The sequence below is a fragment of the Sceloporus occidentalis genome, unplaced genomic scaffold, assembly GCF_023333645.1.
Source record: "Sceloporus occidentalis isolate IW3139 unplaced genomic scaffold, rSceOcc1.0.p SCAF_3, whole genome shotgun sequence".
NCBI lineage: Eukaryota > Metazoa > Chordata > Lepidosauria > Squamata > Phrynosomatidae > Sceloporus > Sceloporus occidentalis.
The window spans coordinates 208,582,784-208,607,536 of NW_028316983.1; the positions used below are offsets into that span (position 1 = coordinate 208,582,784).

A 24,753-nucleotide genomic window follows, 5' to 3' on the forward strand; every position below is an offset into this window, starting at 1 on the left:
GGCCTGTCAAAATCTAATACAATCGTCATCTGCTGTTGGAGTGGCACATGTAAGGTCTTTAAGCCAGTGTTCCCAAACTGTGCCCATTTAAGAGATTTTGGACTTCAGCTCCCAGAATCCCAGAGTATTGTGCAACATGGCTGAGGCTTCTGGGAGCTGAAGTCCAAAATTCTCTTAAAGGGCACAGTTTAGGGACCACTCCTTTAAATTTAACACAACAGCCCCGATTAATGCCGGAGATATGAAACCCAGAATATCCACGCAAAGGCTTTCAGTCGGCTGTTTTTACGTGAAGCAACACTGCACCCGGAACTAAAGGATCCACGGCCCTCGGGAGCCACTCGGACTCCTTACTGGGAGGACAGGGCGTGTTATCGCGAGACTTTTTGATTGATCGCGAGAAGATGGAGCTGGTTTGAATCCCGCCCGGCGCCCATCCGAGAGTGGCGTCACTTCGTTCCCGGGTTTTCCGAGGTGCAGCTTTTATATAATCCCCCCTCATCAACTGTTCCTTCCGTTGTCAATTGGGGTCCATATCCAGGAGGGTCTCCTGGGTGTCCTCCTCGGAAGAAAGCCTGCGTCCAGAGTAAGGAAGAAGGGGAGCCAGCCAGACTCAGTCCCAGGTAAGGAGGAGGATCACAGAATCATAGAGTTTGAAGGGAGAGACCACAAGGGCCACCCAGTCCAACTCCATTCTGCCATGCAGGAACTCTCAATCAAAGCATCCCTGGCAGAGAGTCAGCAGCCCTGGCCATCCCCCTCTCAGTGGACTTCGATGGAAAATATCGAGCCTCCTCTGTTTTTATATATATTACATAATATATACAAAAACATGCAAAGGTTAAAAAGTTTTTTTTAAAACCCAATACCCCCCTTTTTTAATTTAAAAAACATCTTTCTGGCTCAGTTACATATCGAAATACGTTAAAATATTAAAATTATAATAGACATATAAAATTACATATTGTATTATATATTATTTTATATTGCATATTATATCATTATATAATACTGTATATATTATAAAGTATGTATTGTATATTATTACATAATATATATTAAAATGCATTCCACTTTTAAAGTTATAATAGAAATATTATAATATATATTATATAGTATTGTATATTATATGTACATATATATATAAATACATTAAAATATTAAAATTATAATAGAAATATTGTTACACATATATTATTGTATATTGTGTGTGTATATATATATATATAATATATTAGAATGTATGTATTGTATATTATTATTGTATAAAATACCTTAAAATATTAAAATTATAATAGAAATATATTGTTACATATATATTATTGTATATTGTATATATATATGTATATATATTATATTATAATGTATTTATTGTATGTTATTATTATATAAAAATACATTAAAATATTAAAATTATAATAGAAATATATTGTTATATATTATATTATATATTATTGTGTATTTTATATTATATTATATTATATTATAACATACATAGTGTATATTATTATAATATATATTTATATTTAATATCTTGGATTGGCCTTTTTAGTCATCAACACACTTGTAGAAAGCGCGGGATGAGTCCTTCCTGAATCTTCGTTCGCGAAGAAAAGCCAGAGAGATATTTATATCATATTATATTATGTTATAGAATTCAAAGATATAGCCGTGTTAGTCTTTAGAATCAGAAATATAAAGAGATCTTGTAGCACCTTTGAGACTAAGGTCCAAAACACACTGCAGAAATAATAGTCAAGTTTGAGACCGCTTTAACTGCCTTGGCTTAGTGGGAATTTGTAGTTTATTGTGGCACCAGAGCTCTCTGACAGAGAAGGCTCAATATCTCACCAAACTACAGCTCCCAGGGTTCCCTAGCATTAGAGTAAGGAGGAGGAGGAGCCAGTCGGACCTACTCCCAGGTAAGAAGGAGGAGAGCCAGCAACCCAGTCCATCTTCCTCAGCACCTTTGTAGCACCTTTCAAACTAAGGTCCAAAACACACTGCAGAAATAATCCAGTTTGAGACCGATTTAAGTGCCCTGACTCAGTGCTAGGGAATCCTGGGAATTGTACTTTATCGTGGCACCAGAGCTCTCTGACAGAGAAGGCTCAATGGCCTGTTACAGACAGCCAAAATAAAGCTGCTTCGAGTCACTTTGGAGGTATGGTATTTCAATGATACATGCGTCCTAAGAGTCCAAAGGCCGCACCAAAGCCATGCTCCAGTCCTAAGGACTGGAGTGCAGCTTTGGTGAAGCTTCCAGACTCTTAGGATTCATGCATCATTGAAATACCATACCTCCAAAGTGACTCGAAGCAGCTTTATTTTGGCTATCTGTAACAGGCCAATGTCTCACAAAACTACAGTTCCCAAAATTCTTTAGCATCCAGCCAGGGCAGTTAAAATGGTTTCAAACTGGATTACTTCTGCAGTGTGTTTTGGCCGTAATTGAAAGACAGAGGTTGGCAGCATGAGCTTTCATAGGCTTAAGTCTACTTCCTCAGATGCATATGGGATAGGCCACTGGTCCCCAAACTGTGCCCTTTAAGGAATTTTGGACACCAGCTCCCAGAATCCCAGACTATTGGCCAACATGGCTGGGAGCTGAAATCCAAAATCTCTTAAAGGGCACAATTTGGGGGCCGCTGGGATAGAGAATGATATGCATCTGAGGAAGTAGACTTAAGTCTACGAAAGCTCATGCTGCCAACTTCTTTCTTTCAGTTAGTGTCAAAGGTGCTATAAGATCTCTATATTTATTAAAATATATTATACATATTATATATAAATACACACAGAGAGAGATTAGTTGTGTTGACAACTTCAGCAGGCATCATGGACCACAAGGAAGCTAGGCAAAAACATAAAGGAGGGAAAATCCTGGGATTCTTTTTCTAAACTTGCAAAAAACATGCATACTAATAAATTGTTCAAACAGGGGAAAATGCATTTTGCTTCTATTGTTATCACTGCTTGTTCTACAAAATCCTACATAGTCAACCCATTAAATTAAATGGCAGTCTTGATTCTGTGTTCATTTTGTTTTTGTTTTTGTTTTTTTTTCAGAAATGTATGTAAAACCTTCTGTTGATTACTCTGTACTTTTGATTATGCTAGATACTTTGGAAGTTTACTGGCAAACATCTGTAACTATCAGGCGGACAGCTGAAGAACATGGATTGTGGAATTCAGTTTGTTGAAACACTAAAGAGGATAGGATATCCCAAGGCACCTTTTCTTAATGGAGAAGACTTTGACTGGTTATTTGAGACTTTGGAAGATAAGTCATTTGTGGAATGGTTTTGTACAAGTCTTAATGAGCACCAAGTAATTTCTGAAGAAGAGTTGCAATCATTTAATATTCTTCTTAATTCATCAAAGCCAGTATTGGAAGAAGAGGCTCTAGATGAAGTTCTTAAGACATGTAAATCTATGGAATTAAGCACCAATAATTATGATGATGATGAAGATGAAGAAAAGCTTAAAACATTGCAAGATGAATTTCATGCTCTTCAAAAGATGAAACAGCAAAAGACTAACCGCCTTAACAAACTTCAAATGGTAGCTTCAACCAGTAGCCTGATGTCTCTGAAGCTTAAAGAGGGGAGAGAAGAAATACTTAAAAATGTGAAAGAGGGGCAAGGGGGTTTCATTGCTTTAAATACAAAGATAAATAATGAGTTGCAGTCTCTTACTGAAGGAGTTGAGAAGCTAACATCTTTCCTTATGGTTGCACCTCAACAACAACATCTAGGTACTCATTCTGTATTGCTAGCTCAACATGACTTAGATAAATACTTGCATCAGGAAGAAGAGAGCACCACATCTCTTACTCTCTATACAAAAAAGCAGTTTTTTCATGGCATGTCTGAATTGGTTGAAAGTTCTAATGAAGAAAATTTCCAGCTTCTAGATATGAGGAATTCTTTCACTTGTGAAGAAAGCAGTGATGTTTTTGAAAAAAGACTAGAGTTGACCAGGCTGCAGATGGCATATATTTGTGCTCAGCACCAATTGATTCAACAGAAGTCTAAGAATCTAAGCATAAAATCAGGTCTTCAATGGGCAAAGGAAAATATTTCTTCTTTAAAGAAGGTAAGTTTTATTATTAATATTGTTGCGCCACATGAAGGCTTAGTGCCATTTTACAACTCAAACTAACTGTTAGATATGAATTTAAATTATTTTCTCTACTCTCATTGAGTTGACAATTCTAGATAAAATGCTCTTTTACCTTCCATGCACACAATCTCCATCCAAAAGCCAGTTACTGTGCCATACAGTCCTCTTAAATTTAAGCACGCTTGGGGCAAGGAAGGGACATGTGCAATATAAGCTCAATGATGAGACAGATTTCTTCACCTAAGGGCCATTGCCCCTAAGGAACATCTTGTTAAATGAATAGTGATAGTGGTACCTTTGCTTCATTCACCTTGCTACTCTATTTAATATCCCCTTCAGTCTGCCAAAGGCAATTTAACCTGTGCCTTGAAAGCTGTCTTATCTTTTCCAGAGGTCAGAGAGAGTTCTATTTTTGGTGGTATCTGTGTTTGTCTTTCTTATTTTTGATCTCCTCACATCACTTTGGAGAGGTATATTAACCATCTCAGTGGCATAGCCAGGCATGCCCTTGATCTTTCAGCCCTCTAATCTATTTACTTGGAGGCAAAGGAAATATTGAGTCACACAGGAGCAACTTAATGCCGCTTCCTTTCCTGCTCTTAGTCTCTTTCCTTCTCTCACTTTATGATTATCTTATTACAATGTAAATTTATAGTATATGATGATTTAACTGCTTTATTAGCAGATGGCCATTGGTTGGGTATGCTTTGATTGAGAGTTCCTGCATTTTGATTTGCTATACTGTGCCTTGGTGACTTCTGTGGAAAAGAATGATAAAAATGTAAAAAAATAATAATCTGAAATTGAGTCTTATCCAGCATATAAGACTGGCACAAATTACTTTGCTCGTGGTATAATAAGAAGAAATGATGAGCTGGCAGAGATAACCAAAGATAAGGAGAAGCCAAACAACCCCAATCCTAGAGCCTCAGAGTAGGAAACCTTTTTTCCATCAAGGACCAAATTCTCTTAGATCCGTTGTTTTTTCACCTGCTAAGAGCAGATACGCTACATGTTTTGCCTACATAGAAGTTTCTCTCTTGAGATTATCAATACCCTTGTAATGTTATATTCTGTGCCAATATGGGAAATAAGAACTTCTTACTGATAATAGACATGGATTGACTATAAGTGTATGGTTGACAGAACCTTTTTATTTGTTCTGCAGAGTACTGGAAAAGAAGAATTTGAAGCTAGAATTTCTAGCTTGAACAATGACATTTCAAAATTAAAAAAACATTTGGCTCACATAAACAGTGAAACCCTACCTTTGCTGATAAAGAAGGATGCAGAGTTATTGAATATGCCAGTGGTGAGAGGTGACTTTGATCTACAGATTGCTCGACAGGAATACTACATATCAAAACAAGATCAAATTTGTCACCAGCTCATTAAACAGAAGGCATCATTTGAATTTCTTCAGCTGGCTTATGAAATTGAGTTAAGAAAACTTAGGGATTACAGCCGTCTGCTAGAAAATACGGTTCAAGATCTGAAACAGAGCAGTGACACTTTGGCACATACACTAGAAACAATGTCTGACCCATCTATATCCCATCATAAAATAGTAAGAAGCACTGTTGATTTGAAGGATCATGCAACACAAAGGTAAGCATTTTACTATACCTGGGACCCATTTGGTGCACTCTACTGACTTCATGGTTTAAGAGGGTCACCATAAATCAAAGTCAACAGTTAACAACAACAGATTGTTTCTACTCCCATCTCAGGTGACAGGAAAGACCAGGCTGCCACTGTTTTTCATTTACTTCCATTACCAAAAGATTCAGAGTTAAATGTTTCCATAAATTCCATAAAGATTAATGGTGCTTCCTTTCAGATAATTGTTTTAAGATAATAGAGCACTGGGTTTGTGCTGGTTTTTCCAGTTCTGCATAGCTAGTATCTTATACTGTTTAAAGGTTAAGTGTGTTGTCCACACAATAAATGATTAACAGCTTGATCAATATGTTAGGCCAGAATGTTTGCATTCAAGCTGGTGGCCAATTTAAGTTGTGCTGACTGAGCATGTAGAGAATTAGAATGTAGATGCCCATTGAAATCAGTATATTTAGATTCATCTAAATTATGAGAATCAGCTTGGTAATTCTGTTAAAACTGAAACTGTTTTAGTTGACTTGGTTTGAGGGATTGGACAATATAATTTTCCTTGATCTTCTCCTTGAGTAAAACCTATTTGGAGGATTTATTTGCATTGTGTGATCTTTTTTGTTCACAAATGCCAGCTTTCCTATCAGGCACAGGAAAGTACAGTATCTATTTCAGGAAGTCAGTGCCTTGAGCAACCAATTGTGCCCTCCTATCCCAGGGAAGAAGATACCTCCTGATTCAGAGGGCTGCCTCTGCTCTGCAGTTGGGGTATAAGCTTTACTAATTATTAGCTGCCTGATTCTGATGGGTCCTTCCCCAGAGGCCAACATTTGTATTGTATTTTCATACTCCTTTTGGAAGATTCATTGTATTTCAGTCAGTCTTATTCCTACCATGCACTCATGTTTTGAAGGTTATATCGGCTTCTTGAAGGGAAGAATCCAAAACAGTTGTTCAGAACACGCGAAGGCCTTGAAAAGATGTCTGAAGAATTACATCTAGATACAGTGTCAATACTTGATCGGTTAACAGTCATTAATAAGGATCAAATACTACTTCTGTCAAAGATTGATGCCGATGTAATTGCCCTTCGCGATGCTATGTACCAAAGTGGGGAAAGCATCTGCCTGAGTAATCAGGTGAGTATGTTAGGATCAATAGTGACAATAGTTGTAGAGTACATGCAATAATAGCTTTTTATTTTTCATTATATTGAGCACAAGGCCTCGGTCCTGTTAATGCTACATGCAAAAAGCCCTGTTGAACGCTATCACTCTACTGTGTGGACTTACACTGAAATGTGTTGCAGGACAGCTATTCTTATACCCATATACCTTTTTTAAATTTTGTGTTTGTTAGCTCCATGCCATCTTGACTGTCTAGCAGGTCTTCATCCAAAAGTGAGTGCTGCTGGATTTCTGAATTTTGAGCCTGGCTAGAACACCCTAGTCCAAGACTCATTTTTCCTGCTTGCTCTTCTTTAGTGTCAGCCGCCAACAACATGCTTGTTCCCAGAAGTAAAAGTGTTCCTTGACTGTGAGAAAAGCTGGATAGCTGGTTTCCCTGGCCTATAGTTCCTGACTCTTTTTCCTCCCAGTGTGCTGTTTCCCTTCTTTAATTCCAAATTGTACAACCAGCAGAAGGATGAAGTGCTCCTGTGGTTTGTGCAAGACCTTGCAACTAGCACACTACATACCTCAGAGCTCCCCATCCTCCCTTCACTTTTCCCAGGTGCTCCAGCACATGCCTGCTAGCCCTCATGATAAGCATCTTTGAATGCAGTGGCTGCTTTTCAAAGACAGAAGCAGCACTGGTGTCATGCACTGCTTGTGTGTTGAGCAGGGCAAAATTGGTTACCACAAATCTCTCAGTTACCCAGAGACTCATTTTATGGCCACCATAAAAAAATAGCTTGGCTTTTTAAAATTTTTAAAAAAATATGCAACTGAGGAAAGTTGCAAATATGTGAGGTGACATGGTGTTGATATGCTAGAATCATATTATCTCCCTTACCTGAAATGCTTGAGACCAGAAGTCTTTTGGATTTTGGAATATTTGCATATACATAATGAGATGTTTTGGAGATGGGACCCAAGTCTAAACACAGAATTGATTTATGTTTCATATATATCTTATACACATAGCCTGAAGGTAGTTATATATATGTATGTATGTATGTGTGTGTGTGTGTGTATATATATATATATATATATATATATATATATATATATATAATTTTGTGCATGAAACAAAGTTTGTGTACATTGAACCATCAGAAAGCAAAGGTGTCACTGTCTCAGCCACCCATGAAAAAAGATTAGGATTTTGGAGTATTTCAGATTTATAGATAAAGGATATACAACCTGTAATACTAAACTCATTTTAACTGAGACTTTTCCTCTTTTAGGAACTGGCTGAGCAATTTCAGCGGTTGGAATTCCAGCTGAATAAATTAAATCAGCTTATTATGGATCTTCTTGCTGACATAAAGGCTAAGAAGAAGGTGTTGGAGAATAATAAGATGCAACAGGTGGAAAGAAAACTGTGTGTGTACTTTTTCAAAGATGAAGAATGTTTGAAGAATGTTGTTGAAAGACTGGAGCAACAAGTTAAGACACAGCCTGTGTCTTCAAGATAGTAGTTTAAGCTGATACGATTTTATAAAAATGATTTGAATTATTTAGTGAACGTTGAAATGTGACAAATGTAAGAATAGCCAGATGTGTTATTTCTGTAGCAGCAAGTAATCACATGGGATGAGTGAAGAACCACAATACTGTACTTATTTTAAAAGTACTGTTAAGTACTATACTTATTTTAAAAGTTAGATATCCTGCATATTTTTAGGAAGGAATAAAATTTTGAAGTTTTCATGTAATAAACAGGAAAAACATGCTTGTATCAAGTCTACATAGACTTGTTACATGGTATTCTGTGTTCATTGTACAGTTTTATAGGAGGTATTTTGCCAGATTTGATTTTACTCTAGAGGAAGAACAACTCAAAATTGTTCCATTGCCTTTCCCCCTACCTCCAGCACCTGAGAGATAATAGTTGCATCATTAAAGCTTTATGTTATTACAAAATAGACCACACGGATGATTTTTAGTATACCTGGTTAGGCCTAATGCTGGTACAGATGTCAGTCAGGCGTCATCTGCTTAGCATTTAACTCTGCTGACATCCTGTACTATACTTTTAAACCGCCTTCCCTACTTGATGCTTGTGAGATGTATTAGCATGCCCATCACCCCTGGAGCATAGCAGATTAGGGAAGGTTGTTTCACAGACTGTCTGCTGCTGTAGAAAAATATAGCACATGATGGCTGCGATCCTGTATTTAGTTAGGAATAATTCTTTCTGAATTTGACTTGATTCTAAATATGTGTGTGTAGGAGTGCATTGTGCTTATGTATGATGCTGAACAGTAGTCTTTTCTCTTAGACATAATACAATGAGAGAGTAGGGCCAAAGTCCTAAGCATACTTACCTGCATAGTGCTGGATAAAACTGCCAAGTTTAAACATGTTTTATATTCAAAACTGTAAATATTGTTTCTAACAAAGTGATTGTAATATTTATGCAAATACATTTTTTAACATTTCTGTGGGCCAAGTTTTGTTTTGCTTTACAGGAACATGAAAATGTGTTGAATTTCATAGAATCATAGAATAATAGAGTTGGAAGAGACCGCACGGGCCATCCAGTCCAACCCTTTCATTTTATTTATATTGCTTCTTCCAGCACAGGACCGAAGTTCCTACATGAGTAAGTGGTTCTATTGACCTCTGGACCTTATCCTACTTGAATTCCCGCTTGGCCATCAAAACCCACTGGGTGATCATGGGCACATCATACTCTCTCAGCTTGAAGGGGAAGGCAATGACAAAACTCTGAATAAATCGTGTGAAGGAAAAACTATAGGTTCGCCATACGTCAGAATCAATTTGCAGGCATATAAACCCCACTTTATAATCACAGTTATTTTAAGTCAGAGACTTGAGAAAACTCACAATAAATTTCATAGCTGAGCAGTGAATTTACCTTGAGTCCCCCCACTTGGCCTCCATTATCTGTTGCAGCAAGGGTGCATCTAGTCTAATTTATATCCCAACTTTCTCCCATCATGGGATTCAAAGCAATATACCATGTTTTCTAAAAACCTATACAGACCAAACTGTTAATGCAAGATTAAAACAAATCTAAAGCGATTTTAAAACAAGAAACTGACCCTTCACATATTGTGTGCACACACATTTTCAAATTTCTTGTTGACTCATGGCGACCCCATGAATTTCATAGGGTTTTCTTAGGCAAGGAATCCGCTGAGATAGTTTTGCCAGTTCCTTTGAAATACAGCCTACGGTACCTGGTATAAATTTGTCTCCCATGCAAATACTAAGCAGGGATGACCCTGCTTAGCTTTCAAGATCATATGGGCTGATACCTTTAGCTAGTATAGCCAGTAGTTAAAGTTGACATCTAGAACTGAGACAAACCTGCAAATAATGGAACCTGGTGTTTAAATGCCATTCTCCTCCAACATAAACTTAAAGCTATGCACATGTATGGTAACTGTCATACTCATGGTAATTGTCTATTCCCACCAGTGTGTTCCAATAACACTCTAGTCCAGTCTGCTTATGAAATGCAGAAGAGCTAGTGTCCTGCTATGAAATCCCCACTCTGGTGGTTGCCATATGTATCAGTGCCTATGTTATGATAACTAGGCAACTGAGCTTTCAACACAGTTCTGCAGACACCAAACCCAATAATTTTTTCTTGGCTGGGCAAGCATAAGCTTAATTTGAGAAATAACCGTCTTGAATGTCAGAACTGAGCATGTCAGTTATAAGACAGTAATGAACATGTGCAAAATGCATTTCTTTGCTACAAAGTTGGGGAATGTGTGGTCTGTTTGGCACCTGTTGCCCCCAAGCCCATTCTGTGTCTACAAAAAAGGCCCCTGGAACCAGGAAAAGGATGGCTATGTACACCACTGCCTTAAGAGAAAAGGAGGGATATAAATGTACCAACGAAGAGCCAGCATGGTTTGAGTATTGGACTATGACTGGAGACCAGGGTTCAAATCCAGGCTTGGCCATGAAGACCGATTGGGTGGCCTGGAGCAAAGCACACTCATCCTCAGAGGAGGGCAATGGCAACACCCTCCCTCTGAAAAAATTGCACCCAAAAAGAAAAACCCTATGATAGGTTTGACTTAGGGTTACCATAAGTAAAAAAATGACTTGGATGTACACAACAACTACCACAAAACTGTCTTGTGTTTACAGGGTGCAGACTTCCGACTAGAATTTTGGGTGGCAGCCATTGTAAAGTCACCTGGGTGCAATATTACCAAGGGCCCAGGGAAGACCCAGCTCATGTTGACCAGGTGTCCTCCTTTTCCAGGACATGTCCTCCATTTCAACCTCCTGCCCAGAATAAATTCCAAAATGCCCAACATTTTGAGCTTGACGAAGAAGCAGAATGGCGTGGTTTTTGAGTGTTGGACTGCTGAGACCAGGGTTCGGTTCCCAGCTCAGCCGTGAAACCCACTGCATGGCCATGGGCGAGTCACACTCTCTCAGCCTCAGGGGAAGACAACGGCCACCCTCCTCTGAACAAATCTTGCTAAGAAAACCCCATGATGGGGTTGCATTAGGGTTGCCATAGGTCAGAAATGACTTATAGGCACACAACAACAACTACAACAAGAAACATGAGGCAGCCGGCGTGGTGTGTGGAGATCCTGGCTCCTCCATGGAAAGCCACTGGTGACCATTGGCAGGTCACACTCTCTCAGCCTCAGAGCAGGTCCTCCTCTGAAGAAACCTGCCAAGAACCCCCCCCCCCCTTGATAGGGTCGCCATAAGTCACAAAAGGCTTCAAAGCAGACAAGGCAACAACAACAAAGGAGCGTGGGTTTCTATTTCTGAGGCTGAGAGAGTATGACCTCTCCGTGGAGGAGCCAGGATTCGAACCCTGGTCTCTGGAGTAAGCCACTACACCGCGGGGGCAACATTAAAAGCCCTCCTCCTTGTCGTCGTCTTCCCCGGAAGGGGCTGAGGAGGAGGAGAGGCGCCTCCGGTTCAACTAGCCCTCTGCTCCGTCCTCTTCTCCGAAGATGGCGGCGCTGCTCCTGGTCGAGGCGGCCTCCCTTGCGCCCGGCTTCAGGCCTTGGCTGAGGGGCGCCGCCGCCGGAGCTCGGCCCCTCTGCTTGAGGCCCCTCTGGAGGCCGCGACTGCCGCCGCCTCCAGTTGCCGGGCGCCCAGCTTCTGGGTGGCTCCCCGGGAGGGCGGGGAACTCGAAGGCGCGGCTCCGGATGGAGGTTAGGCCCTGAGTCGGACGCCCGGCCCCAGGCTGCTAGAGCCCTTCTTGTTGCTGCTGTGGGACTTTCCAATTTATGGCGACCTTATCGAGGCGTTTCTGAGGCAGGGGGACCAGACGCCCTCCTTCCCCCCCAGGACCTCGCCTTCATTTCAGATTCCCAAATGTCCTCCATTTTGCATGATCAGGGTGACCAGAGGTCCTCCTTTTCCAGGACCTGGCCAACATTTCAGCCTTCGGTCCAAGAAGGATTCCCAGATGTCGTCCATTTTGAGCAGACCAGGGTGACTACAGGTCCTCCTTTTCCAGGACCTGTCCTCCTTTTCAGCCTTTTCTCCAGGAGGGATTCCTCCATTTTGAGCATGACCAGGGAGACCAGAGGCCCTCCTTTTTCTATCATGTCCTCCATTTCAGCCTTCTGTCTAAGAAGGATTCCCAAAGTCCTCCATTTTGAGCATGACCAAGGTGACCAGAGCTCCTCCTTTTTCCAGGACCTGTCCTCCATTTCTGCCTTCTGTCCAAAAGGGATCCCAAAATGTCCCCTATTTTGAGCATGATTTGCATGACCAGACGTCCTCCTCCCCCCCCCCCCCCCAGGACCTGGCCTTCATTTCAGCCTTCTGTCCAGGAGAGATTCCCAAACGTCCTCCATTCTGAGCATGACCAGGGTCCTCCTTTTAGAGGGCCTGTCCTCCATTTCAACCCTTTGTCCAGGAGGAATCCCAAAATGTTCCCCATTTTGAGCATGGGTAATAAGCATGGATTGTTATTTATACCAGTGCTTCTAATTTTTATTGGACTCACACCCTACATTTTTCTTTAATGTCCTACATTTTGTGGCGCCTTGCCCTCCTTTGGGGTGAGGACAGGGTGGCCAGATGTCCTCCCCCCATCCCCCAAGACCTTTCCTACATTTCAAATTCCTTCTGTCCAGGAGGAATTCCAAAATGTCCTCCATTTTGAGCACGACTAAGAAGCATGCATGAATTTACATTTCTTTGGTGTTTTATTTAGTCATGCCCTCCATTTTTCTGGAATGGCCTACATTTTGTGGTGCCTTGTCCTCCTTGAATGACCAGGCCACTTCCTTTTCCCTGCAGGACCTGTCCTACATTTCAGTATCTGTCCAAGAGGAATTCCAAAAATGTCCTTCATTTTGAGCATGACTTAGAAGCATGAATTTATTTCTATGATTTTTTTTAAAGCTTTTATTTAGTCATCTCCTACATTTTTCTGGAATGGCCTACATTTTGTGGTGCCTTGGCCTCCTTTGCAATGAGGACATCTGGTCACCCTGTTCCTGGGGCTGAGAGTATGTGACTTGCTGAAGGCCACCCAATGGGTTTCCAAGGCTGAACCAGGATTCGAACCCTGGTCTCCCAGAGTTGTAGTCCAGCACTCAAACCACTACATAGATCCACTGAAAAGCGAATCACAGCACAGGTTAATACTATTCATTCAGTGGGTCTGAGTTCTAATAGCAGTAGGATAATTCAGGCCAGTATTTACCTCCACTCAGGAGAAATGCTAGTGTTTACACCTCTGGAACTCCCTTCCACAGGAGGCTAGACTTCTGCCTGCTTTCTTTTCCTTTCACTGGAAGGCAAAGACATTTTTATTCAAGCAGGCTTTTAATATACATTATAATAGTGTCAGGGAAGCTTTTAAACAGAGTGTGTGCTCTAGTTATGTGAAGTCGAAGGCTTTCATGGCCGGCATCCATAGTTTTTTTGTGGGTTTTTCAGACTATGTGGCTATGTTTTAGCAGAGTTTCTTCCTGACGTTTCACCAGCATCTGTGGCTGGCATCTTCAGAGAATGCTTGCCTGGAAAGGATTTGGGTGTGTGTGTGTGTATATATATATACACACACACACACACACACACACATACAGAAGGGGCGGCGCATCCCATTCAATTAAATGGGCGCGTGCACCCGTTGCGCCCCGCGCGCCGCCGCGCACGAGCCCCATTGTTTCCAATGGTGCTCGAGCATAGGCGGAATTCGCCTTACGCGGAGGGATCTGGAACAGATCCCCTGCATAAGGCGAGGACGGACTTTACTGTATTTTACACTGTAGATGATTTTAATTGTTTTAAAATTTTATTTTAAACGATATTGACTGTGAGCCACTTTGGGTCTTTTTTCTGGGAGAAAGGCGGCATAGAAATAAATAAGCAAGCAAGTCTGATCTGGTGACCACACAGTGTTTTCCTTTGAGATAACCTCTCTTTCATGCTCAGTGTGATAAGCTCTAGATGAGTGTACACCCCTCTCTCTGCATGTGCTCAGGGGAACACTTTTTTAAAAATTGTTGCCAAGACACCTATACTGAATTGCAGACAAATCCTAAAGCAGACTCCTGGTTATAAATCAAAGGGGCAAAGCAGGACCACTACCAGCTGAAAAGCTCTTTCTTCTCAGATGTGCGGCTTTCCCAACAGGAGAACAAAGGTGAACAGAGAAGTCGTATTAGCCAAGCCAGTGAAACATTTTGGATGTGTTCTCTCCATTCTCTCCTTAATAAATCTAATCGGTCCCTACCCTTTTTGACTCGCGGAGCCCTTATTTCTATGGCGGAGCCCCTAAGAGGCCTACCCTATGTCTCACAAGTTAATGGTATTTAGGAGTATATAAGAATATATACTTATTTTTCAATTTCATTCAATATTTCTTTCTTTCATTTTCCTGGAGCGGCTGCAGAGCACCTGGGAAGTGCAGACGGAGCCCAAAGGCATCGTTGGAGCACAAATTGCAAACCCCCAATACATTCAAGAGAACTGAATTGACCTTCAAGAGATCACAGTTAGGGCTTACATTCTCCAGCAGTGTAGAAACATGAAACCATTGTTCATTGTCATTTTAAAGTTGGTTGAGCACTGGCATTCATTGAGTCTGCATATCCAAAATGCTTGGCACCAGAAGCGTTTTGGGTTTTGGATTTTTTTAGTATTTTGGAATATTTGCATATACGAAATGAGATGGGGCTCAAGTCTAAACATGAAATTCATATGCATCATATACACATAGCATGAAGGTAATTTTACCCATAATATTTGTAATAATTTTGTGCATGAAATAAAGTTTGTGTATACTGAACCATCAGAAAACAAAGGTTTCACTGTCTCAGCCACCAATGTGGACAATTTTGGATTTTGGGGTATTTTAGATTTTGGTATTTCAGATAAGGGAGACTCAGCCTGTACAGATTTCTAAGTGGTAAGTGATACCTTTGAAAGAGAAGGAGCATGGTGGTCATTTGATGCTGCAAGAGGCATTCTGTACACATTGGTGAAGATCCTGTTCTTTACTGCTAGTTCTGGATTGTTGATGTTAATTTCTACTGAATGCTGGTTCAAATGGTTATAGATCCACATGACTCCATGATGTGAATCATGAGCTAGACTTGGTTAGTGGTGAACTACAAATGAAGACTGACAATATTTTGGTAGATTTCTTTGGTTCAAAGTATATTCAAACCTCACACCCTGTTGGATTGCACACTTTTATTTTGCAAAATGTAGGGGTATACAGACTTATCCTATATTTATAAAAGCCACGGGTTTCCTCACAAAGTCCGTTGTGTTAGTTAAAAGTGTAGTCTTGTCCTGTGATTCAGTTAAGATCTCCAAAAAGCATGTGTATATAGGGTATGTATGTGTGTGGAAGTAATACACAATTAGAAGAAATGTTGTCACTTATTTCCTGTGTGCTTTTCTTCTCTTTAAGGTTATGTGTCACCACATGGAGGCACTTCGCTGCTTCAGCACATCATCTCACCATGAAAATTCTGAATACGGAAGATTAATTTATTGTGGAAATTTAGCAAAAGCTGTGTTAGGTAGGTATAGTAAGGTCAGACATATTCTGTTTTGATGTTCAACATTTCTATTGTTTAAATGCTTAAATTCATTATTTTTTAACAAGGAGTGGGATACCCCAGACATAAGAGATATTTGTGTGAAGGACATTCTGGTTATATTACTATTTTGCTTGTATGGCTTAATCCAGCAATATAATTATGTTGTTAAAAACAGCCACAAGTGTTGCACTGCTTTATCTAATCTGGTGAAGAACACACTAACAGAGGTTCCCAAACTCTAGTCTTCCAGATGTTTTGGATTTCAACTCCCAGAATTCCTGACTGGGTGGGGCTTCTGGGAATTGAAGTCCAAAATACCCGGAGGACCAAAGTTTGGGAATCACTGGGCAGAGGAAGAGAAATGCTGCTACGTGGATTAAGGGGAAAGAAATAGAGTCTGGAAATTTTTGAAATTTGTTATGATTCACTACAATGTTTCTTTAAAAAAACAAACCCACCGCTCATTGCATTGCATTTTGCATTGTCTTTAAAGATTGATAAAAATAGCATACCGTTTGAAAATAAGTGCCCCTGAAAAGTAACTAGAAAGCATTAGTTATTACAGTCCCTTAAGTAGTATTGTTTCCATTTGTTTTGCTTTTGAAATGTAACTTCAATACATATACCCTTTCCCTCTCCCTCTTTAGTTATCATCATTTTTTTCAGGGTCTGAGAGGGACATATAGAATGGATGGAGCACTTTATGTTAAAAATTATACAAGAAAGTCACATATGTAAATGAATTTCTGGCATTTTTTAATTTTCCAAAACGTTCAGATGCTATTCCAGTATTTTGAATAGCTGTTGCCTGTGAAGGTCATTGGACAAAAGCAGCTTTCTCTGTAAATGTGAAGTGAATGAGCCACAACCAGTAATCAGTTCCCTGTAATCTGTATCCATATTGATCTTTGATAAGATAACAGGCTTCAATGTTAGACATGCATGCTTAGGAATAAGTTCTGTTGAACCCTTTAGGACTTCTAAGTAAAGCATGCATAACATCAGCATTAGTGTGTTACTTTAATAAGCTTTAGCGGTAGAAAATTGCTTTAAAAAACAACCTGATCTAAAGCTGCCTCTGCACTGCAGGAATAATCCAAATTGACACCACTTTAATTGCCATGGCTCAGTGCAATGGAATTCTGGGAACTATAGTTTTGTGAGACATTTAGCCACCTCTGTCAGAGAACCCTGGTGCCACAACAAACTTCAGTTCTCAGAATTCCATAGTTAAAGTGGTGTCAACATGGATTATTTCTGCAGTGTGGATGCAACCGAAGATGCACGGGTTGTTGACATCAGTGCCTACTTACCAACTAATATGTTGGTGTCATGAGATTTCATGGTCATGCACATCAACCAAAGTACTGATTTTAGGGTGTTCTGGTGTTCATGGATGCCATGAAAAAATAGATCCCATGCTAATACTGTAACAGAGAAATTGCTTCTTGGAGTGCTGTAACTCAGTCACATCCTTACTGCAGAAATCATCCAGGTTGGCACCACTTTAACTGCCATGGCTCAATGAAAAGAAATTCTGGGAACTGTAGTTTGTTTTAGTACCAGATCACTCTGAGAGAAGACTAAATGTCCCACAAAACTAGAGTTCCTAGAATTCCGTAGCACTGAGCCATGACAGTAAAATGGTGTCAACCTGGATTTTGTTGTTGTTGCAGTGCGGATGCAGCCTGAAAGAACTATATGTGTAGTAGCCATGAACAAGGTGCAGTAGCCCATGCTAATTCTGTAATAATCCATGCATCAGATAAGATAGGTAAACCCTTTTTTCTCCAGCTTTTAAAAAAAATGAACAGTGAGTCATAGAATCATAGAGTTGGAAGAGACCACAAGGGCCATCCAGTCCAACCCCCTGCCATGCAGGAACTCTCAATCAAAGCATACCCGACAGATGGCCATCCAGCCTCTGTTTAAAGACCACATGATTATAAATGGGGCTTGAGCATACGCAGTATTTCCCTTACGCTGGGGAGTCCAGAATGGATCCGCTGTGTAATGGAAGGGCCCACTGTACAGGAAAGGCTCCATGTCAAATAACCTGAGAACCTGTATTGTACAAATACTCTTCCAAGTAATCCTATTCATGGTTACTCAAAAGTAAGTCCCTCTGTATTCAACAGGGCTTCCTTTTTAATACATATATGTGAATTGTGTGGCATTTCAGATTTTGTTGCACTGTAGCTCTCAGAATTCCTCATCATGGGCTATGATGGCTAGGGCTATTAGGTGTTGCACTCCAACAATGTGGAAGGCCTAGTAATTCCCACCCCCACCCTAATAGATGTGCTTTAATTTTATAACCTATTCAGACATAAGGCCTGCTGAGTTTAATGGGGCTTCCTCCTATGTCATTAAGTAAAAGATTGCAGTCAAGGTAAAGGACTATGGGACAAATCTAGTGTTAGAGTAAACCCCTTAAAATCACTGGGACTTACGTAATTGATGACTGACATCCCATTCATTTCAGTTGGCTCTAAAATTGGATTTTGCCATATGTGGTGGACATACAACAGCAACACATATTAGGTAGAAAGCTATTTTCTGCTTCTCAGTAATAGTCTCTCTTTCTTTTTTTCCAGGAGTGAAGTTTTTCTCTTATTCTACCAGCATGTTTAGCATGTGCCTGGTGCCCATCATTATCTTCAAAACTGGTGTGGGTGTTGACAGCCTTCCTTTGCAAATTGCCTTTTACAGTATAGTTGGATTCTTTACGTTCATAACGCCTGTTACTCTGCATTTAATTACCAAGGGCTACATAATCCGACTGTATCATAAGGCTGAAACGGACACCTACACAGCCATTACATATAATGCTATTCTGGCAGAAAAGAAAACTGTGTTCCATCAAAAGGATGTGAAGATTCCAGATATCAACAAGATGTTCACAACATTTTATGCTAAAACAAAATCAATGCTTGTTAACCCCTTGCTTTTCCAATATCCTCAAGATTATAGCCATCTTATGGGCTATGACAAACCCTTCACATTTGACTTGGAAGAGTCAAAAACTTCTACTGATGACAAATAGAATTGTAAATTGTCAGAAGTCTGTATTTTTAAAAAGGTTGTTTGTCTATATGCAGGCATTTAGAATTTTTTTCCACAGAGACTAGGTTTTTAAAAATCCCATTGCATTTTTCTCTGAACTTAAAAACAGATTGTTAATTCAATTAAACACTGGTTAACATTGCTCAAACTGCTTCCTGAAGGGTAGCCTATTGCAGCAAAAATAACAAAGTTTTGTGGCACCTTAAAGATGGAAGAAAATATTTTGGCATAAGCTTTCATTGACTTTTTTGTTTTTATTTTCAGTGTACTAAAAATATTTTTTAACAGTTAACTTTCATTTAGCTGTATTTTTAGAAAGTGCATCAAGTAAATTGTTGAATAATTTCTGACCCGGGCTGTAAATCCAGCATGCTCAGGATTAGCAATAGAGTTAGCATTGCTGTTAGAGCTAGAATTAGCAGTAGAGTTTCATGTATATTGCTTGAATTTCCTAAATCCATGGAGAATTCCAGTATTTCTTAGCAACCATCCTGCTGACAATCAGAGTATGATAGCTCTCCTTCTTGGCACCATAGTTCACCAAAAATAGCATGGGATTTATTTATTTATTTATTTTCCATCCTGATAGCACAAAATACCCCAGTAACAAAAAGCAACAGATTTATTGGGATAGTTGGTTTTTGGTTTTTATTTTTTTGTCCCATTGTTTTTACAGTATCCCCCAGTTATTCAGTGGCTTGGGGAGTAGAGCTGTGTCAAAAAGTGGAAATGGTTGAAAAGCTGAACCCAGCCTTCTTTTTTCAGCATGCAAATGTAAGACTGAACACTAGATGGTGCCAAATCAACTTAGTCTTGGGGGTGGGGGAAGCATGCAGAGTAGACTGAGAGGGAAAAGAGAGCAACGTGCTAAATAGATTGAGAGGGGGGAAAGCAATTTATGGTCAGAAGAGCAGGCCATGGTTTAAAAGTACGAAAACCAATTTGTTGAAAAGTGGGAATGTTGGTATAGAAAACAAAACTTGTACAAATGCATTGCCCTGGCAATGTTATAGAATGTCTGCATTGTAGGTCTAATGGTGTATGAGTTCTGCAACAAAATGTGACTCAGGGAGTAAAATGGTGAAGGTTAAAACATGATCATTACAAAAGTAGTTTGCATAAACCTGGAATTATGTTTGATGTGTGATTCACTTAAGCATGTTTGAACTTTCTGTTCTAAGTATTGGTTTGTTCATCACAAACATTAAAGGGTAGACAAAGGCATTTTATGGATGTGTAGAAGCACCCTCTTGTGCTTACACAAAACCTATTTATCTTCTTGCAACCTCTTAAGTTGTCTCTGCTGCTGGCATCTATTTATGTCTTCCTTCCCTCCAACAACTTTGCCAACAAAGCTGTTTTTCCATTACAGCATGTTCTTGACTTTTTAATATGCATACATACATATATCTGAAACTTTTAGGTCTAGCTGTATTAAGGGTGGCTCTTACCGCTTCTTGGGAGGCTTGTAAATCCTGATACAAAGCTGCCTTACATTGCTGAGGCATTACATATGTGATAGAATAGAGCTTACACTCCAGCTCTGAAATGGTAACATGTGAATGACAGATGTCAGAGGTCTGAGTGTAGCAGAAGAGAAGAGGATCCCTGAAGCCATTTGAAATTCAGATTTCTACAGCTGAAACAACTCTGGAGTAACTGCAGCTGCACCTAAATTGTAAAGGAGTAAAATTCTGTTAGAACTGTGTTTAGGGATTGTGTTTAACGTTTCAACTGGCTGATATAGCATTAAGATTCTGAAACACAACTCTATACCCAGCGGAATATAAAATCTTTTCCACGAACTGTGACAAGAGAGCAAGGAACTTAGACCAACTAACCTCGGAAAAAGAAAAAAGTGAATTGGACTATCCTTATTGGTACTTTTGGGACCTTAATGGATGTTTTCTAAGTGTTCTTTTTTCTTCTCTGTCTCTTTTTAACCCTTTCTTCTTGCTGATTTAAACGGGGTAGAACAAAATAATCTGCTTACGTGATAAGTGTAACAAAATATCATTGTAAATTGATACTTTGCTTTCCCGCTTTTAGATTTGTGTAAGAGGTATATGCAAACTAGAAGTATGACAGCAAGAAGGGGCTCAGTAGGACAAGCTGATGTTAGCAATACCATACTCCAGGAGTTGAGGGATTTTAAAAAATCCTTCAAAAAAGAGATACGGGACGAATCAAAAGAAAATCGCTTAGAAATTAAAGTGGAATTGCAGAAATTAAGAGATGATGTACAGAAGGATTTTGATAATTTGGGGAAAAAAATCGATAATCTTACCAAAGAAATATCGGGTATTAAATTGGAGTTGGAAGAGGTAGTAGAAAGAACAGATAGCCTAGAAAAAAGAACAGAAGACCTAGAACGGGCCCAGATAAGGGAACAACAAAATGGGCTTTTACAAGAGGTCAGATACAGGGAACGGGCTATTAAAGTCAGGGGATTAAAAGAGGAACAGGGGGAAGACTTATATGATAAGGTAATCCCGATCCTAGCAGAATACATTGGACTGGATGAAGACCTCTTAGAGGCACAGATAGACAAGATCTTTAGGGTAACAACAAGAATAGCATTAGAGAGGAAGCTGGATAGAGATATAACAATTTGTTTTACCAGTACGAGAATAAGGGACATAATATTAAAACGCAATTATGAAAAAAAGCTAATAGTGAATGATAGGATTGTGGAAATTTATAAAGATCTCCCAGTCCAAATAATCAGAAGGAGACAGGAGTATAAATTCCTGACTGTACTTCTTCAGAAAAAAGGAATACTTTACCGCTGGGATAAAATAGAAGGACTGATCCTCAATTATCAACAAAGAAGATACAAAATTAATACAGTGGAACAGGCAAAAAACTTCTTTGAAAAATTAAGTAGAGAATTTAGGGAACAAGAAGAGAAACAAAAGGAAAAAGAGAACAGAGAGAAGAAAGATAGAAGGGAGGAAGGCAATAGTTGCAAGACAGGAAAAGTAGATCCTTTAAAAGAAATAATAGCAGGAAAAGGAGGTCAGGACCTGCCAGATTCAGAGGAGCAACTCTTAGAAGAAGGAGCAATAGGAGGACTGGGTTAAGCGGGGGTTATTATATTTTTTTTTACAAGCGAATTAGTAGTTTTCTTTTGGGGGGGGGGGGACAGAATCTAAATTAATTAAATAAATATGGGATTTAAGATTGTAACATGGAATATCAAGGGAATAAGCCAGGAAAGAAAAAGGAGGAAAGTTATGCATTTTTTGAACAATAAGAATTTTGATGTCCTGTGCTTGCAAGAAATTAAAATGAAAAACGGGGATGTGAAATATTTGAAAAATAGTAAGCTAGGAACCTTGTTTTATGCAACAATCAATAAAAGGAAAAGAGGGGTCGCAACTTTTGTTAAACAAAAATGGGAACCGAAACTTATCAGCAAAGATACGGATGGTAGGTGGATTTGTATTGAAATTAAAATCGGTAATGTTAAATATATGTTGTGTAATGTCTATGGACCCCCTGAGAAAAAGAATGAATTCTATAGAAAATTAAACGTACAATTAACTGATATAGGGTTGGAAAACTTAATTGTGGTGGGCGATTTTAACGGAGTGCTAAATCCAGCGTTAGATAGGAAATCTACAAAGAAGAAGTCAAATAAATTCCAGGGCAAATTGCCCAGAGACTTCTTCGAAATGAAGAAATCTTTGGGACTTTATGATGCATGGTCCCATTCTAATGGAATTAAAGAGGGATACACCTTTTTCTCTGATGTACACAAATCGCATTCGAGAATAGATTTAATTTTGATGTCTAAATTGTTATTAACACATGTCACAAGAATGGAAATTTGGCCAAGGTCTTTTTCGGACCATAACATGTTAGAACTGGAATATAATATTGGTAATTATGGTAAGAGTGGCTGGAGACTGAATGAAAAAATATTGGAAGACGAGGAATTTGTTTCTAAAATAAGGAATGACCTAAATCTCTTTTTTAAAGAAAATTGTGATAAAGATACTAAAATGAATGTGGTATGGGACGCGGGGAAAGCGTTTGTAAGGGGACTATTTATACAAAGAATGAAGATATTAAGTAGGCTTGAGAAACAAAAAGAGGAAAAAATCAAAATAGAACTTAATAAGAAAGAACAGGAATTACTATGTAAAAGAAGGAAAAAAGATAAGGAAAGGCTACAAAGAGAAATTAAAATTTTACAGGAGCAATTGGAAAAAAAGATAACAGAAGAAATAGCGTATAAACTGAAAAAGCAGAAACAAGACCATTTTGAAAATGCTAATAAAATAAGTAAATGGCTGGCATACAAACTTAGAAAAGAAAAAGAAAAAAGGATAATAACAAAGATTAAATATAATAACACAGAAATAAGCGACCATAAGAAAATTCAAAATGCTTTCATTTCTTTTTTTAAAGATCTATTTACGGAAAAAGGGAATCAGCTAAATGAAAAACAATTAGCAGTAATTTTGGAAAAAAATCGCATAGTATTAAAAGAACACCAAAAAGAGAAATTGAATGCGGACATAACATTGGATGAAATTAAAACAGCTATAAGGAATCTTAAAAATGCAAAAGCTCCAGGAGAGGATGGTTTTACCGCTAAATATTATAAGACATTTGAGTCTGAATTACAAATTCCATTGCTACAAGTATGTAATTTATTAAAAACAGAAGGTAAACCAACATCGTGGGGTAACACATTAATAACCTTGATTCCAAAGGAAGGCAAAGATGAGATGATTATTAATAATTATAGACCAATAGCCTTAATGAATAACGACTATAAGATATTCGCTTCTATTTTAGCAGAAAGGCTTAAAACATTGTTAAAGGAAATAATTGATAAAAACCAGAACGGTTTCATTCCAGGAAGGAGAATTCAAAATAATATGAGAAATATAATTAATATTTTAGATTATTATAATACACACAATGAAAAGAAAGCAGCTTTTCTGTTCATCGACGCGGAAAAAGCGTTCGATTCGGTGAAATGGGAATTTATGTTTTATCTATTTAAAGTGATGAATATGGGAAATAATTTTGTTGCCAATGTGAGGGAGATATATAATAAACAAACAGCAAGGCTTTTAGTTAACGGAGAACAATCGGAAATTTTCTGCATCAGTAGAGGGACGAGACAGGGTTGTCCACTGTCTCCCCTTTTATTTATTATGGTTTTGGAATTTTTATTAAATAACATAAGAAACTCAAAGAAAATTAAAGGAATCAGATTGAGAGGCAAAGAGCTAAGGGTACAAGCGTTCGCTGACGACTTGATGGTAATATTGGAAGATCCGCTTAGCAATATTGAAAATTTGTTGATGGAACTAAACCAATTTGGAGGGCTAGCAGGATTTAAAATTAACAAAGAAAAGTCTAAAATAATAGTTAAAAATCTAACCAAGGAAGAGAAACTAGCTTTAAAAAATAAATCCGGATGTGAGATAACTAAAAGGGTGAGATATTTAGGAATTATTATTTCAGACAATAACTTGAATCTATTTGATAATAATTATAAAACGTTATGGAAAAATATTAAGTTGAAACTGGTGAATTGGAAACATTTGCATTTATCTTTATTAGGTAGAATTAATGCGATTAAAATGTCTATACTCCCGAAATTATTATTCCTTTTTACAAATCTTCCAATCGATATAAACAATACGATAATCGAACAATGGAATAAAGATTTAAGAAACTTTGTTTGGAAAGGGGGTAAACCTAGGATTAAGTGGAGCTACTTGAAAGAAAAGAAG

General features: G+C 38.7%; 2 protein-coding genes across 3 annotated transcripts; both read left to right on the forward strand.

The window, feature by feature from the left end:
- The first annotated feature begins 441 nt into the window (after positions 1 to 441).
- Positions 442 to 9,341, forward strand: HAUS3 (HAUS augmin like complex subunit 3). The gene is made up of 5 exons (XM_089518906.1): positions 442 to 623; positions 3,121 to 4,098; positions 5,294 to 5,733; positions 6,650 to 6,875; positions 8,144 to 9,341. The coding sequence occupies exons 2-5, from the start codon at positions 3,178 to 3,180 to the stop codon at positions 8,372 to 8,374; spliced, it is 1,818 nt and encodes a 605-aa protein (XP_089375032.1). The 5' UTR covers positions 442 to 623; positions 3,121 to 3,177; the 3' UTR covers positions 8,375 to 9,341.
- Positions 9,342 to 11,809: 2,468 nt separating this feature from the next.
- On the forward strand, positions 11,810 to 19,286 carry TMEM70 (transmembrane protein 70). Of its 2 annotated transcripts, none has more exons than XM_089517480.1 (3): positions 11,810 to 12,067; positions 15,796 to 15,907; positions 18,526 to 19,286. In XM_089517480.1, the coding sequence occupies exons 1-3, from the start codon at positions 11,864 to 11,866 to the stop codon at positions 18,972 to 18,974; spliced, it is 765 nt and encodes a 254-aa protein (XP_089373606.1). In that variant the 5' UTR covers positions 11,810 to 11,863; the 3' UTR covers positions 18,975 to 19,286. The 2 variants fall into 2 exon arrangements, with proteins under 2 accessions (XP_089373606.1, XP_089373607.1); XM_089517481.1 differs by lacking the exon at positions 11,810 to 12,067 and adding an exon at positions 14,758 to 15,103.
- The last annotated feature ends 5,467 nt before the right edge of the window (positions 19,287 to 24,753 follow it).

Coding starts and splice junctions, on each gene's coding strand:
- TMEM70 (XM_089517480.1), top strand. CDS start 11,864: ATGGCGGCGCTGCTCCTGGTCGAGGCGGCCTCCCTTGCGCCCGGCTTC. Junction 12,068..15,795: donor AGGCGCGGCTCCGGATGGAG/GTTAGGCCCTGA, acceptor CTTCTCTTTAAG/GTTATGTGTCACCACATGGA. Junction 15,908..18,525: donor TTTAGCAAAAGCTGTGTTAG/GTAGGTATAGTA, acceptor CTTTTTTTCCAG/GAGTGAAGTTTTTCTCTTAT.
- HAUS3 (XM_089518906.1), top strand. CDS start 3,178: ATGGATTGTGGAATTCAGTTTGTTGAAACACTAAAGAGGATAGGATAT. Junction 5,734..6,649: donor AAGGATCATGCAACACAAAG/GTAAGCATTTTA, acceptor CATGTTTTGAAG/GTTATATCGGCTTCTTGAAG. Junction 6,876..8,143: donor GCATCTGCCTGAGTAATCAG/GTGAGTATGTTA, acceptor TTCCTCTTTTAG/GAACTGGCTGAGCAATTTCA.